At 40.7% G+C, this 16,448-nt stretch overlaps 1 protein-coding gene and 1 long non-coding RNA gene across 5 annotated transcripts in view; one reads left to right on the top strand and one right to left on the bottom strand.

Annotated features, from left to right (window-relative positions):
• The window catches only part of LOC140897767 (uncharacterized), a 155,988-nt gene that overhangs the window by 80,764 nt on the left and 58,776 nt on the right, over positions 1–16,448 (top strand). Inside the window, exon 3 of one of the 2 annotated variants that reach the window (XR_013634558.1) lies at positions 2,208–2,285. The exons of the other annotated variant lie outside the window; for it this stretch is intronic. This is a non-coding gene — a long non-coding RNA (uncharacterized LOC140897767). Of the gene's footprint in view, positions 1–2,207; positions 2,286–16,448 lie in introns of those variants that run through there. 2 annotated transcript variants of the gene reach the window in all.
• CA10 (carbonic anhydrase 10 (inactive)) overlaps positions 2,665–16,448 on the bottom strand; it is a 338,569-nt gene continuing 324,785 nt past the window's right edge. For all 3 annotated transcript variants that reach the window (XM_073310788.2, XM_073310787.2, XM_073310786.2), the window contains 3 exons: positions 8,728–8,882; positions 5,320–5,494; positions 2,665–3,829 (listed from right to left, as the gene is read on the bottom strand). In XM_073310788.2, coding sequence (XP_073166889.1) covers positions 3,807–3,829; positions 5,320–5,494; positions 8,728–8,882 — 353 coding nt within the window. In that variant the 3' untranslated portion in view covers positions 2,665–3,806. The remainder of the gene's footprint in view (positions 3,830–5,319; positions 5,495–8,727; positions 8,883–16,448) is intronic.

The following is a 16,448-nucleotide window of genomic DNA, read 5'->3' as shown; positions in this document are numbered from 1 at the left end:
TCCAACTTTAGACATCAATACTAGCAAATTTCCATATGGATTCTGATTCCCCTCCATTCTCTAGGCTTTGGAAATATCACTTCAGTTTTAAATATCTTTCCCATTACTTTCCTTTCTCCTGTTAATGACGACGCAAACACTGTACAACCAAATGTGATGTAAAATTCCCAGAGTTCATCCTTATTCTGCTAATCTTTCCATATAGTTCTCTGCTCTCCCTTTTCCCTGTACTAAATGTTGGGCTCTTACTTTTTCTGTAGTTTTCTTGCATTTAAAATTTATAAAACAGTTTGATATAATGTCACAAACGGCAATTTATTTATTTATTTGCTCAGCTTTACCAGCTGCTTAACTCTGAATTTATTATAGAGATGGGCCTGAGTCAAAACCTCATGTCTAAACCGGGTTTTCACACTGGTTCACTTTGGAATCTGGACCTGCATCCAAGGCTGAATGTCTCCGTTGGCCCTTATATCTATGTCCATAAAAACTACATTAAGATGGAAGTAAAAGAGTGGATCGGTTATTTATGGGTAAAACTAAATTATTGGGATGTTGTAATTATTCCCAAATCAACCAAAATAAACGTAGGAAAGCCGGAATGACAGTTACCTTACCATGTTTGGATTTATTGTAAGGGTAAGGTAAGAAATGCAAAGTTAAGACATTTAAACAACCTTAACTCTGCCCTGTAGTGGTATCATACAAAAAAAGTATGGTTACGATTCCCAACCCAACCCAAGTTGCATTCCTGCTTCTCTCAGCATTCCCCTGTGGGTTCTATCAGCAAGTCTGCATCTGATCTGTGTAGGATGTTTTTTTTATATAACTCAGACCTTTGGCTTAGCACTTTGCCATTTCAGTTTTTCATGTAGCACTTTCAGTCTCTTATCACTGTGGCCTGAGAATGCACTGCTATCTACAGGTCTTGTTGATTGGCCATAGATATTGGGGGTTCCAGGTTATGCCTCTGGAATGACATTCTGTATCTATGCTCAGCTCTGTTTGATTTTGGAGAGAGAAGCTGCAAAACTGGAATCATGATCTGTATGTTCCCAATGTTTGTGGGTATTGGAGTTCAGAGTTTCGATTTGGCCCATGATAAGGGGCTGCTCTGATTTGTGAATCCAGATATGAACGTACCCAAATGATCATGTGCTGTAGTTTGGACTTATCTCCAATATTTCTATCATTTAAAAAAAAATCTTGCTGAGATGGAGTCCATTAGTTTGCAAAATGGATTTGGAAAGTTGACAAATGCATGTGCGATATCCCTGTGTGATTACTGCATTTCTCTATTTGCAAGGCTTCTATATACCAGCTTCACTTAATCCACAGCATGAATCCTCACTGGGACCAGCATTTTCTAGCATGTCATTCCTTCTTTCTAAAATCCCCTCAGCTAGCTTTTGGTGAAATACCCAAAAGGTTTTATTACTTATTAAAAGTTTCAGAATGGAGACTTGGCTTATCTTTCCTACCTTCTGTCACCAGACAAACCCCGATGAACAGCTGCCAGCTATTTCACAGATGTAAGTTACAACCTGCTGCTGTCAGTACAACAGGTGACCCTATGGAATGATGGCAAACTGCCACTCCGTGCCCCATGCAGCGGTGTGTGTAGCTCTCTGTCCAATGCCACTTTCAATTGGCATCGCCCTTTTCCGCCTCAGGATTAATTTCTCACGTTTAGAGTCAGTGGGGTTGCAGAAGTGATGATGATTGGTCGCACTGAGGCCAGGTGTCACATTTTTATCTGGTTTCAGTACTCACAAACTTTGACACTGTAGTGTATATTTTCAATTTAGGATAAGAACATACACACAAACCTACAGCTAAGAAAATAATGTTGACCACCATATAATTGAGTGTAGCTAAGCAATAATGTGTATCTAGCCTATGTGTTTGTGGTGGGAGGGATAGCTCAGTGGTTTGAGCATTGGCCTGCTAAACCGAGGGTTGTGAGTTCAATCCTTGAGGGGGCCATTTAGGGATCTGGGGCAAAAACTGAGGATTGATCCTGCTTTGACCAGAGGGTTGGACAAGATGACCTCCTGAGGTCCCTTCCAACTCTGATATTCTATGATTCATAATGCACTTTTCACCAGCTGGGGGCCGTGCTCACTATAAAGAATTACATCAGTACCATTCAACCATGTACAATACTTTCTTAAAGCAGCCTTTTTTTCTTGCTTGTTTGTCTCCAGGAGAAATGCTGCTGGCTGTTCTGCCCCTGCTGTCACTGAGGGGAGGTCTGTGTGAAGAGAGGCTCTACACTGTGCCCACACTGCAAAATTGGGCTCACCCTGATATTTGGTGACAGGGAATTCCACACCCCAGGTTCAGCCACTAAGAATACTTGGCCCCTGATAGTTTCACCTTTGGCTCGATCAGATGCAACATCCCGATTATGATCACAGCTGTCATGAAAACAACAAGGAGTCCGTTGGCACCTTAAAGACTAAATAAATCTGTGAGTCTTTAAGGTGCCACCGGACTCCTTGTTTTTTTTCTGGACACAGACTAACAAGGCTACCCCCTGATACTTGATAGCTGTCATGGTAGATCACTGAGAGCGGGATGATTCCTGGTTAGTTGGGACCCAACTGATTAGACAACTTTAAGATTGGTAATATACAAGAACATCAAAAATATGCACACGTGAACTTGTTAAACACATTTATTGAGTTCTTGACAGTAACCAAACACAGTGAATGACCATTATAAACAAGAAAAAAGGCATTAGCTTTAACTTGGTCAGCTCCTGCTACATCTGTAAAGAAAATATATCCCTTCCAGCAATTTACAAGGTTGAATTTGTATGTCTCAATAATGGACTCAAACCGGGAAATGGTAATTTTAAACTAACCCATTTTTCAGTTGCCTTCCGCTTCTGGAGCCTAATTCTTCTTAATGATGAACCATAAAATGGAATTAAAGTTACACTAGCTTTGTTAAATACATTCCTAATTGCCATTAACTCAGTTAAACTGGCTGCAAACAAATAAAGTAAAAAAGAAAAGTAAAGCTGCCTCAAGTGCTAGAGGCTTATCATTTCAGAAAGGAAAAATAAACCAAAGCGAGTGTACTAAATTAATTTGTTAAACACATTTATTGAGTTGTTAACAGTAACCAAACACAATGTATGACCTTTGTAAAACAAGAAACAGAAAATGGATCATTTCTGATTTTGGCAAATCCTACTACAGATATGTGACAAAGGGGGATATATTTCAATTTCTTTTATATTCTGCTGTGATATATTTACACTACTTATCTCTCAATGTCTGTCCTTTTTTAATTAAATAAACAGAAGGATCATAACCGAGAAATAAGTTTCCTCTACAATCTTCTTGTTCTGTCTTGTCAGTATCCATTAATGATAGGGATAGAATGAGAGCTTTCCAAGGATTACTTGGCACACAGAACACAACTCCACTTTGATGCTGTACGGAGCCACCTTTTTCTTATTTTTTTTTTTTTTTTTTTGAAGGGGAGGAAAGAAAGAATTTCATATGTACAAAGGCTGAAAAGTCTTTCTTTGTGAAGCTAAATTAGTTCAGGAAAACTGTATCAAAATTGTAATCACATTTACTGTAGTTATTGTCTCTTTCTTTTTTTTATTACGATCAATCATATGAATGAATTTTTAGTTACGTTTCCATCTTGGCAGCTTTTTTCTTGCAGCACGTTTGCACATACTGTCATGAATCCAAAGAGTGAATGAGATTGGGTGCATTCTAGATTATGTCAATTCACAGTAGTAGCATTCCACTGAGGTGAGGGGTTCTTCCTGTTTGTCTTAATTACTTGAGGAGCCATTCATTTACTGAAAGAAAAGTAATAACAGTTATACTTTACAAAACACCAAATATAAAATTGCTGATTTTTAAAATTAAGTGCCTTCAATGTTTGTATTTTATAGAAAATAGTTGTTGAGTAATTTCAAAATTATGAATTGAGAATGTGGCTCTTAGTCTTACCACTACACTAGAGCTGGTCAAAAAATTTTGAATGAAAAATATCTTTTTCAATAGGAAATTATTATAATTTTTTAAATTGGAAAATGAAATATTTAGTCATGTTTTTGCCTTTTTTCAGATTTTTTTTTCCTTTCTACCCCTTCCTCACCCCCTTCACTCATTTTTCAGTGGAAAAGAGAAAAACGGGAAGGGGAGGAATATGAACTGAAAACTGAAAAATTTGGAATATTCGAGAAATCATTCCTTTCTGAAACCTGAATTTCCCATTTCAGACCACTTCTACTATCATCCTTCCTGATATTTTTCACATAGTGTTTTTATCAAATTATTTAGTGTGATTCAACTGCACAATGGCACCTGACTGCTCAATTGAGCTGCTTAAGTCTATCATATCTGCTCACTTTCAATACTATCCCATTTCTACCAATGTTTATACCCATGATCTCCGTGGAGCCAACACAGCCCTGGGAGAGGGAGTTGGATGCTGTTCTGGCGGTAACAGCATCAACAGAAATTGTAAACTGAGTTCCAATTGCACAACGTCTGTTGTTGATGTTGTGAAAACTAAAGCGAACTCAGCTAGACCGTCAGTTTGCAACTGGAAAAATCATAATTATAAAGTGAGATGATGTGTTCTGGAAATACCTAAGAGATAATCAGTGTGGAACCTTACATTACTAATTTTATGGAGTCACCTTTCAGAGCAGAAGTACATTTTATTTCCTTATAACATTTCCTTCAATTGTCACATGGCCTATTATTTTACTCCACTTGAGATCAGAATCTGCACAATTATGTTTTGATTCTCATTTGCACGTGCCATACCTCTTTTTCAAGAAAAACAACCTACAGCTACAAATTATCCTATTGTCATAAACTGGAGTGAGGTGTTATGATGCTGTGTATCATTGTAAAACTTCTCAGATTTCAGATATTCTAAACTTGATAGCTGAAATCTGACACTTATAGTCAGATCCTATCCCACCTATTTATATATTGATTCACTTTGATATGTCCCATTGTACACCGCTACTAAAACAACATTATGTAAATCAAACAAGGATCCTCCGAGGAAAGGAGCTCTACATAGGTGTAGAGATGATTGTTCTGGAGAGGTTTCAGAGTAGCAGCCGTGTTAGTCTGTATTCGCAAAAAGAACAGGAGGACTTGTGGCACCTTAGAGACTAACCAATTTATTTGAGCATAAGCTTTTGTGCATCCGATGAAGTGAGCTGTAGCTCACGAAAGCTTATGCTCAAATAAATTGGTTAGTCTCTAAGGTGCCACAAGTATGCCTTTTCTTTTTGTTCTGGAGAGTGCCTCATGTAAAACCTACCTCTATACTGTAGTTTCTGTGCTCTGTTGTTTGGACAATCTTTACCCTGTAAACTAAAATTGATATTAGTTCGGATACATCGATTGTTGAGAGGCTGGACTGGTCTGAAGTTGTCACTCATGCTCAGAAATATCTGTGATGGCTGATTCTGGCTTAGCAGTCGTAAAGAATGCATCTGTACAAAACACAAAACAAGGTCCTATAGTATTATTCTTCATTCTAAGTTAAGTAAACAATATTGAAGACTATTTAGATTAATCATCATATGCAAAGCATACTAACAATATTTTTGTGATTTGGAATTTGGGGTGGGTTGACAGAGATTCAGTCTATACTAAACATATTTTTAGACCCATAGGCAACTGGGATACCTTAAGTAAAGACAAAACCATTTCCTTTGTGGTCATGATCCTGTTTCTCTAAGCCCCACTGTAAAGAGAGCCTCCAGTTTTGTGCAGAATAAATGGAAATGGCACGAGGGAGCTTTGGCTGACCAGGAAGTAAATGGAATCCATAGTACTAGATAGTGGCAGCAGATGCAGAGAAAGGGAATTTGGTGAATGATGAGAGAAAATTGCTCAAAGGTGTTATGGTAACTACTCTGACTTGCTATTGAGAAGACAGCTTTGGGTGAAAGTGCCCAAGTACTGGTTATGCCACACAAATCTGAATGCAGAGCCTGATTGGCACCATATCTGTATTTTTAAAGAAGTTAGTGCTTCTGGAAGGCATGGGACTTGACAGTCTTGGAGAGTGAAATCTTCTCTATTCACTGAAAGATCTATCTTGGTCAACACCAGTGCAATCTTCCCTACATTGCCCTCCTAATGAGGTTTGGCCTTGACCTGGGACTCCTTTATGGGACAGTCTTTACCTATCATGACTACTAACAAAGTTGCCAATTTTGAAGGTGGTATTTGTTGGGTGGGCAAATGTCCACTAGCAGCTGGACTGCAAAAGACCAAACAGCTATCCATCTAACGATGACTTTTGAAGTGGCAATCTAAAGGTTAAAGGGCATTTATTCATTACCATTTCCTCCTGGTGGCTACCTCATTAGTTAGAGTTGTGGGAAAGTGGGGGAATCTAATGAGCTTGGAGAGTTTTGTAGAGAACTACACTGGTAGGTGTGTTTTGCATGTTGTAGAAGTGCTAATGACTTCAAGGGAAATCTTCCGCCTTGCATCAGTTCTCTAGTCTGAGTATACTGTATAATTAGTATGTATTACAGTAAATCAATTTGCAGTATTAATATTGTAGTATGCATCTAACCAGTAAAGCCTGACAAGCAGCAGCTACCATGAGATGATGTCCTTTGAGTACCAGTGTATGCTATAGAAACATTCTGATCTTCATTTTCTACTAAACAATTTTCATTATTGTTGTAATAACGTAACAAAAATATTTATTGTAGAAAATATGCACGTTCATTGGGAAGTTTAGTATGTATGATATGTACCCATTTTCTCTCAACTGCCTCCCCTAAATTACTCTACCCATTTAGAATGAAACAACAAATTGTATTCCCCAAACCCATGCACAGTTGGACAGAATTAATACAATGCAGTTAAAATACATTGCATGCTTTCGGTAGCATCTTATTGGCAAAGATGACACGATTTTAAACCCCAATGTGACTTCTGAGCCCTAATTTCTCATCCTTTATTTCATTCCTTGGACTAGATAACTTCTGCTGTGTTAGCTGGAGCTGCTGTACTCTGGGGGAGGACAGTCTGTGTTTCTAATAGTTCTTGAGGATTCTACCAGGTGAGAAAACAGCTTTAAGATCTGCTTAGGGCTCTCAGGATTCTCACTAATGGAGGATACACTGGGGATGAGGTGAATCAGAGAATCCCCTGGCTGACATTGCCACCTGTCACACGGTGGTTGGCCCCAGTAAATTAAATAGGTTCAGTGCTCTGCCAAAATAGGCTCCCATTTGGCCAATTAAGAGGGCAGGGCAATACCTGGGGGATAGAAAGGACCAGGCAGAATCTGATAGAGGGAGACCCAGTGAATCAGAGCTGTCTGAGTGAGAGTCAGGAAAAGGCACAAGTGAGAGCTGCCAGACCCAGAAGGTGTTTCCTGCAGTGGGTGGGGAGAGAGTGAAGGCAGGAGAGCAGCAAATGGGGTTCGCCGGCTGACCTCTCCAAGCCAGAAAGCCGGGGCTGGAAGGCAAAAGTGAGGAGGAGGGAGCGGAGGGAGCAGAGGGAGGTGCCTGCTGTCTCCTAAGCCAGAGAGGTCTGAAGGCAGGGGTGCAACATAAGTGCTTAACCACTTACGTCACTAGAGAGCTGGGCCCAGGGGATCAGTGAGAGGGCTGGGGAAGTGAGGGATGCTCCTCTGGCCAGGATGTCCTCCCAGCAGAGAGGCTGTGGGGGTTCCCGCTGGGAAGAGAGGGGTTGCACTCGAGTTGAAAAGGCTGGGGTGGCTGTCCTGGCAAAGGGACAGAAGTGGACCAACAAGGAGCCTAGGTGTGGTGGAAGACACCAGAATATGATGAGGATGCACTCCAAGCGGAGAGGCTGGGGGTGGCGGTGATGGTTTTCCTGCTAAGAAGAATGGGGTTTTAAGGACAATGTGGACTGGGGATGATATGGACTATGTTTTGGGACTTCTGTTACAGGCTATTGGAACTATGCTTTGGTAACAAACCAGTCCCAAGGAGGGATATTATTTAAGCAAGGGAGCCTGAAGTGGAGCTCTCCAGTTACCCTGAGAAAGGAAAGTGACGCAGGTGCACTGATGGTGCTGTGGCCTGCTGCCAGAGGGTGCCACTCTTTGACCCCCCATTTCCCAGGCACCCACACTTGAAGATCTGCTGTTTGTGGCGCGCTCAGTGGGGGTTGAAAGCAACTGAACTGTGCTGCCAAGATTTTCCACCAATGTGGTCCCCAGCTGGCCTACATAATGGAATGAATCTAGCTCCTACTGCTTGCTCTATGCTGCTGCTACCTAACAGTAGCCTTCAATATGTCACTCTGGAACCAAAGGCCTATCTTCCATATTTTTGACACACGTGCTGGCATCAATCTGGCCACCTTTTTCTGTGCCAGAAAATGTAGACTGGAGCCTTCCCCAAAGGCTCTTTGTCCTAGCTCAAGTCCCACTACATAAACTGGCTGCCACAATCCCTCATCAGACCACAAGCCTCACTCTTCTAATGTTCTTAGTCTTTTCTGACCTAGTGTGGGAGGGTCCCAATTATGTTTCTGCACTTGCGCATTTTTCAGTTATTCTAGCACCCCCTTGTGCAGAAATTACAAAACAAACATAGTTTAAGATACAGTATCGCACTAAACCAAAGAGAGAAACGTAATTTCAAATATGATGCTACAAAGATATACATTTAAAATATGTATTCTTCTGATGACATTTACTAGGTCCATTATGTTCGTTTTAGTTTACCTGCATCCTTGTTATGTAGACAGGTTTGTTCATTATTATCCAACTTGCTGTTTCATAGCAGGGTGGAATGGTCATGGACCCATCATATGTAATGAAACTAGAGGTCTCGGGATAAAGTTCCTCAATATTAAGTCCCTGTAGTAAGTATGCATCATCTAGAGAATAAAGGGGAAAAATGATCTAGATCAAGCAATATTTTCACACGACAAACTTTGTTGCACATGTCTTTTACTCTAGAATCTCACCCTTAGTTTTACTGAACTAGAAAGTCAAACAAATATACCTTGTGCTCTGCACAAATTGATTGATCAACACATGGACATAAACAGATATTATGATTTTAATATAGTAACTTTGCCCTTAGGTGCTTGCTCACAGCTTCTGTTGACTTCAGTGGGAGTTTAGCACAAGCATTTGCAGTGAGAATTTGGCCCTGTTTTAGGTATTTGGGTTTAAAGCTGGTTGAAGTTGTATTTATTGATTTGGATGCAGCAGCCTTTGGAGAATGCCGACTCTCCATATTTTTGGAGAGATGAACAATTTTTGCTCAACAAAACCATGGGAACACCAAGAGCATTAAAGCTTAATTACCCTTGTTTGAGAGAAAAGATTGTTCTGCCTTGTTAAGGTTAATGTATGATGATAAAGCTGCTCAGTGAAGCCTGCTGTCCTTTAATGAGCACACTGGGAGTGGATGCAGTATAAACTCAGAATGCTCAAGTCAGAGGTGAGAAAATATGCTGTAAAGAAACTTACTGGCCTTCCCACTTTTTTTCATATCCTCTGTGGTATTAATGAGGTGTCCCTTTGTAAATGACTGCAGAGTGTGGACATGTGATAGCATATGATTAGAAATGGATATAACTTTTAGGAGTCCTCAAACCTGCTCAGCCCCTGCTATATTGTATGTATTTATTGCTGTTACATAACACTGACCCTACAGTGCTTTCTGCAAGTCTTTCAAAGCTGTAACTCTGATTTTCCAGGATTCTCTGCAGCATTTCAGACTTCAACAGTTCCTTACTAGTTGTTATGCTGGGGTACTTTACATTTAAACTTGTCAGCTGTCTCCTCTACCAATATGATGCATCACTGAGGAAGCTGGGCCAGTAAGATGAAGTAATGGTGAAATCTCAGAGGCTGCTTTCAGTTGCATGTAGTGTGTTTGGTATGGTTCATGAGTAAAGCAAATACTATGTGGGCAAGGAAGGTGTGCTGCCATGCTGCAGATTAAGTACATTTCTTCTCCTTTCAGTAAATGAAAGGAACTCACATTGACATTAATGGGGAGGTATGAAAGCAAATGCAGTGGAAACCAAATGATAAGGGTATGTCTACACTACCCACCGGATCAGCGATTGATTCAGTGGGGATCAATTTATTGCGTCTAGTCTAGACGCGATAAATTGACCCCTGAGCACTCTCCCGTTGACTCCTGGACTCCACTGCCACAAGAGGCGCAGGCAGAGTCGACGGGGAAACGGCAGCAGTTGACTCACTGTAGGTCTAAGTATGTCAACTTCAGCTACGTTATTCATGTAGCTGAAGTTACATAACTTAGATCAACCCTCCCGCCCCCAGTGTAGACCAGGGCAAGATTTGTGATCATGTGCTTTAGACTGAGGTCTTGGTCTATCACTTCTAATCTATATCAGAACGGTCATGACTTTCCACTGAGTTTATATGAAGTTTCCCATACAACATTTATGGTAAACTTAACTAGAATTAAAAACAGCATGTTAATGAGCAATTAATTTACAATCAATACATCTTTTAGACAAGCTATTGAAAAAAGAAAAAGGGGAGGGAAAGAGTTCTTGAAATTGTAAATATATTTTTGTGTTCACTTTTAAGAAAGTTATGAAATTCATGCTAAATTTTAGCTTTTATTAGCCAAAGTGTTCGGTGTAGACAGCTTCATCTTAAACAGCTGACAAGTCAGGCAATTACTTCATTTCACCTGTTACACTCTTTTCTTTGACAGCAGCAGAAATAGTCATGAAAGTGTGGTCAAGCATGTGAAGATTCAATAGAAGTAAATGACTTGAGTCTTTGATTCAGTTGCAGTATGTGGGTGTCATATAAGCCACATTTCTCCAGGTGTCACTCGTGAAGTATATCAACTTACTTTATTTATGCTCTACTTTGTGTCACTAGTATAATAAAATCTGTACCTATTGTTTCAATATCCTCATTTACAACAATTTTTACATAAAATGTCCTTGATCAACATTCATGGTATTGCACAATTAACAAAGAACCTCCACTCCTTCCTCCTCTATTTCCCTCTCCTACCTTCCAAAAAGAAAGCAGAAAAGTTGCAATGATCAAGGAAGCATGCAAGCACTGAAAAAATGTGATATTTCATCTCCATTTGAGAGATTGCTGCTAAAGGATAAGGCTTACTCAGGCAAAATACCTGTTCTGTGTTGTGTGTGAGGGGGGAAAAAAGACCCTTTTGCATCACAAACTCCTGTCTCAGGCAGTAGATAGTTGGAGTGCCCAGGGAATGCAAATGTGATGGCTGCTATCTTGACCAACACACTGGGGATTTAGGGAGCTAAATGCATGAGTTGCTACAGTATGAACTAAACAGTGAAGTCTCCCTAGCTGGGACTATATAATTCATAAACACCAGTGATTGGGTAGAGACTGGACACATTCACCTGTGGGTTACACAAGATCAGGCCTGATATCTATTTAAAATCTGTTCAGACTTAATCATCTTTATTTCAGGAAAGATGTCTCCACAGTGTACTTTCTTGGCTGTGAGAAATCTGAAGTCCCACCCCTTTTTGTACTTGCAGTCAATATGAATGCAGTTCTATATATCAATTGTGGGGTCTACTAATAGAGTGGAACACACTATTACTCTCACCTAGGTGACTGAGTCTATCACCTTTGTTAACATGTTCAGCCTCCATTGGCCTAAGGCCTGGGATTCTGAATGTGTTTCCAAGCCAAAAAATGTTCCAGATGAAAGTGCTAAACCATTGCTGTTGCATTACTGAGCTAGAATGGTGTTAAATTTTAACAGCTAGAGAGGACTGAATACACTAAGCCCTATTAGTAAAAATATTTAGCAGTGTAGCAATAATTTTGCTGGAATTAGTGAGCATGGAATGCATTTTTTCATGCCCATGATTGTTTTGTAGGAGTCATTACACGCCTCTTTCCCCCACATGAACATCCTTCTAATTATTTATAAACCAGGGAGACTGGTGTAGTTCATTCTAAATGGCATGGAATCAGTAACAATAGATAGTTTCAAACGCCAAGGGCCAAATTCTCTTATTGACATCCATATTAACTTCAATGGGTTTGCAACGGTTTAAACGAGAGCAGAATTTGCCCTGAAGTCTCTACCAGGAGCCAACCTAAGAAATTAGTGAAGATCTGGGATATTAGTAATTTATGGCTTATTTTTGGGTCACATCGTTTTTATTTTACCTGCTCTGCTATAGGTGGGCACTATGAGAATAAGGCTAGAAGCAATACAGCAAGGTATCAAATGGGGAAGACATGCAGTCAACTTCATTGCTGGTATAAATGCAGGAAACTCTACTTGTTTCAGTGGAATTGCCCCTGTTTTATGCCAATGGTGAATTTAGCCTATTATTCTTAATGTGGATTTTTAACCTGCATAAGTGGCCCTGTTCAGTCCCCTCAGACAACAGTTGTCATGATCTAGGGCAGGACTGAGGCATATAACAAAGGGCTGAACTGAGCTGTTGTGGTGCACCCCCACTCTAGTGTGAAGTCCAAGAAACCATGTGGTTCTGGCAGAACCTCTGGGAACGCAAGAAGAGCCTGGCTGATGATGCAATACCCTTGGGGAGAGTGCAGCAGTTACTCCCGTCTCTGGTGTAGAATTGTAGGGACTAGACCTGGCCCCCTTTGCATATGGCAGAAGTAACTGTAGTGTCACCGCATGCCCTGAATGCGAGGACTCCCTTTGTGATATACCTCTGAATGGGGAATAGGGGATCCTTGGGCTTTCTGCCTCCCTTGTGTACCTATGCAGGAGACAAACACCATTTAGTCCCTAAATCATTTGTAACGTATTTCCTGGTGTGCCGCTCTCCCACTCTTAGATCTATTTGCTTACTGTGATGTAATGCACTCAGTAAGTACCATTTGAGTTACAAATAACGCCACAGATTTGAACTGCAGTTATAAAATAACAATGCTCTGTGTATCCCATCCAAGAAATAAACGACAGAGCTTTAAGTGGAAGTCACAAGGCTGAGATTAGCAGGAGCAACCAACTGAGCATGTGAGGGTTGGGTTTAGATCATCAAAAACCAGGCACAAAGGTGGGTAGGAACATGGAGTTTCTATACAGAGTGAAAGTAAGAGCTTAAACACTCCAGCACAGATGAAGCCTGACCTGGGTGGCACCCTGAATTCATGTAAACAGGGTTAGAAGTGAGCTATCTACCAGGTTGTGGGGCCCAAAGGGGGAAAAAAACCTTGGAGTTTGAGTCTGATGCAAAGCTGATTGAAGTCAATGGAAAGACTCCCACTGACTTTACTGGCCTCTGGATCAGGCCCCATATTAACTTGTTTGAGTCTCAGGGTCCCGCAAGATATAATCTGATTCTTTGGGGCTGACCAGTATTCAGTTCATCTGAGAGCTATTTGCCCACATTGATGCTTTGGTTGAATTATGTTTAAGTTGTGGTCTATTTTTTCCGCTTGAAACTGAGCAATGGAGCCACACCTGGGATGAACCAGGTCCACTACATCTGTTTTCAGCTGGAGCACGTTTATGGCAAGAAAGTGAACAGTGCATATTACAGACCCCTCTAAATAGCAATTCATGGGAATGACAGAAGAGGTAGATTTCAGAGTAACAGCCGTGTTAGTCTGTATTCGCAAAAAGAAAAGGAGTACTTGTGGCACCTTAGAGACTAACCAATTTATTTGAGCATAAGCTTTCCTGAGCTACAGCTCACTTCATCGGATGCATACTGTGAAAACTGCAGAAGACATATACACAGAGACCATGAAACAATACCTCCTCCCACCCCACTCTCCTGCTGGTAATAGCTTATCTAAAGTGATCACTCTCCTTACAATGTGTATGATAATCAAGTTGGGCCATTTCCAGCACAAATCCAGGTTTTCTCACCTTCTGTCCCCCCTCCCCCCAAACACAAACTCACTCTCCTGCTGGTAATAGCCCATCCAAAGTGACCACTCTCTTTACAATGTGTATGATAATCAAGGTGGGCCATTTCCAGCACAAATCCAGGTTTTCTCACCCCCCCCCTTTTCCAAAAACTACAAACACAAAGTCACTCTCCTGCTGGTAACAGCCCATCCAAAGCGATCACTCTCCCCACAATGTGCACGATAATCAAGGTGGGTCATTTCCAGCACAAATCCAGGTTTTCTCACCCCCCCCCCCTTTTCCAAAAACTACAAACACAAAGTCACTCTCCTGCTGGTAACAGCCCATCCAAAGTGATCACTCTCCCCACAATGTGCACGATAATCAAGGTGGGTCATTTCCAGCACAAATCCAGGTCTTCTCACCCCCCCCCCCCCACACACAAATTCACTCTTCTGCTGGTAATAGCTCATCCAAACTGACCACTCTCCTTACAATGTGTATGATAATCAAGGTGGGCCATTTCCAGCATAAATCCAAGTTTAACCAGAATGTCGGGGGGGGGGGTGGGATTGGAAAAAACAAGGGGAAATAGGCTACCTTGCATAATGATTTAGCCACTCCCAGTCTCTATTTAAGTCTAAATTAATAGTATCCAATTTGCAAATGAATTCCAATTCAGCAGTTTCTCGCTGGAGTCTGGATTTGACGTTTTTTTGTTGTAAGATAGCGACCTTCATGTCTGTAATTGCGTGACCAGAGAGATTGAAGTGTTCTCTGACTGGTTTATGAATGTTATAATTCTTGACATCTGATTTGTGTCCATTTATTCTTTTACGTAGAGATTGTCCAGTTTGACCAATGTAAATGGCAGAGGGGCATTGCTGGCACATGATGGCATATGTCACATTGGTGGATGTGCAGGTGAACGAGCCTCTGATAGTGTGGCTGATATTATTAGGCCCTGTGATGGTGTCCCCTGAATAGATATGTGAGCACAGTTGGCAACGGGCTTTGTTGCAAGGATAGGTTTCTGGGTTAGTGGTTCTGTTGTGTGGTATGAATAAATGGACACAAATCAGATGTCAAGAATTATAACATTCATAAACCAGTTGGAGAACACTTCAATCTCTTTGGTCACGCAATAACAGACATGAAGGTCGCTATCTTACAACAAAAAAACTTCAAATCCAGACTCCAGCGAGAAACTGCTGAATTGGAATTCATTTGCAAATTGGATCCTATTAATTTAGGTTTAAATAGAGACTGGGAGTGGCTAAGTCATTATGCAAGGTAGCCTATTTCCCCTTGTTTTTTCCTACCCCTCCCCCCAGACGTTCTGGTTAAACTTGGATTTATGCTGGAAATGGCCCACCTTGATTATCATACACATTGTAAAGAGAGTGGTCACTTTGGATAAGCTATTACCAGCAGGAGAGTGAGTTTGTGTGTGTGTGTTTTGGGGGAGGAGGGGTGGGTGAGAAAACCTGGATTTGTGCTGGAAATGGCCCATCTTGATTATCATACACATTGTAAGGAGAGTGATCACTTTAGATAAGCTATTACCAGCAGGAGAGTGGGGTGGGAGGAGGTCTTGTTTCATGGTCTCTGTGTATATGTCTGCTGCAGTTTCCACAGTATGCATCCAATGAAGTGAGCTGTAGCTCACGAAAGCTTATGCTCAAATAAATTGGTTAGTCTCTAAGGTGCCAGAAGAGGTAGAGTTTCTCTTTCCATCTTAATGTGCCCCAAGAAAGGGATGAAAAGGGTAATGAAGAGGTGGAAGAAAATATTGTAGCCCAATAAAAGCAAATATTGAACTGAGTCCTTATTTGGTCCAAACTCATACTGAAAATATGCAGACTCCCCTAGGAATGTGGCCTGAGAAAAGCCTTGAACCACCACTCTCTCTTCCCACCACTCCCATTTTTCCATATCTTAGTCAAGTTTTTTTCTAGTAGACGTTGTCACAGATGTCACGGAAATCTTGCTTTGTCAGTAGTAATAGACTGCCACTCTTTCATGTGATGTGTTTTAAAATATATGACTTCTATTGAAGGTATATACTTCATAATGTTCAAAGTTATTCTGGGTGAGGCTTCTCTGCATCCTTTGCCAATATCCTTCTTTAATAACTGTTTTCAGACTTTGATAAAATCTAAGCATCATTCCTATCTGCAACTCACATTCTGTTTATCTTGAGCTGCTTATGCCTCAGGACAATTTCTGAACTCATGAACTTTTCTCTACACAAATTACATTTCATTAGCTTTCACATTAATTTACATAAAGGTCTTGACTCTGACAATTTTCTTTACGGATGTTGAAATTCTCATTCTTTTCTCTGCATTTGTTAATTTTCCTCATCCCCCCAGCTTCATAGCAAGAACCACACACAACAAAATTAGCTCTCTCTAAGAAACTATTTAAGCTATGTACTTTCCTTTACGAAATTAAAAATGCAACATGCTAAAATGGTAGAACCTAATCCCAGTGCTCTCAGTGGCAAACTCCCATTGACTTCAATAGGAGCAAGACTGGGCTTTTGAGTCTGGATAGTTAGGGTTCAAATACATAGTGATATTTTACAGAGAATATAGTGTTT

This window comes from Lepidochelys kempii, chromosome 14, assembly GCF_965140285.1.
Source record: "Lepidochelys kempii isolate rLepKem1 chromosome 14, rLepKem1.hap1, whole genome shotgun sequence".
Taxonomy (NCBI): domain Eukaryota; kingdom Metazoa; phylum Chordata; order Testudines; family Cheloniidae; genus Lepidochelys; species Lepidochelys kempii.
Note: the sequence above shows the minus strand (reverse complement) of the source record. Positions and strands in the feature narration are given on the sequence as shown.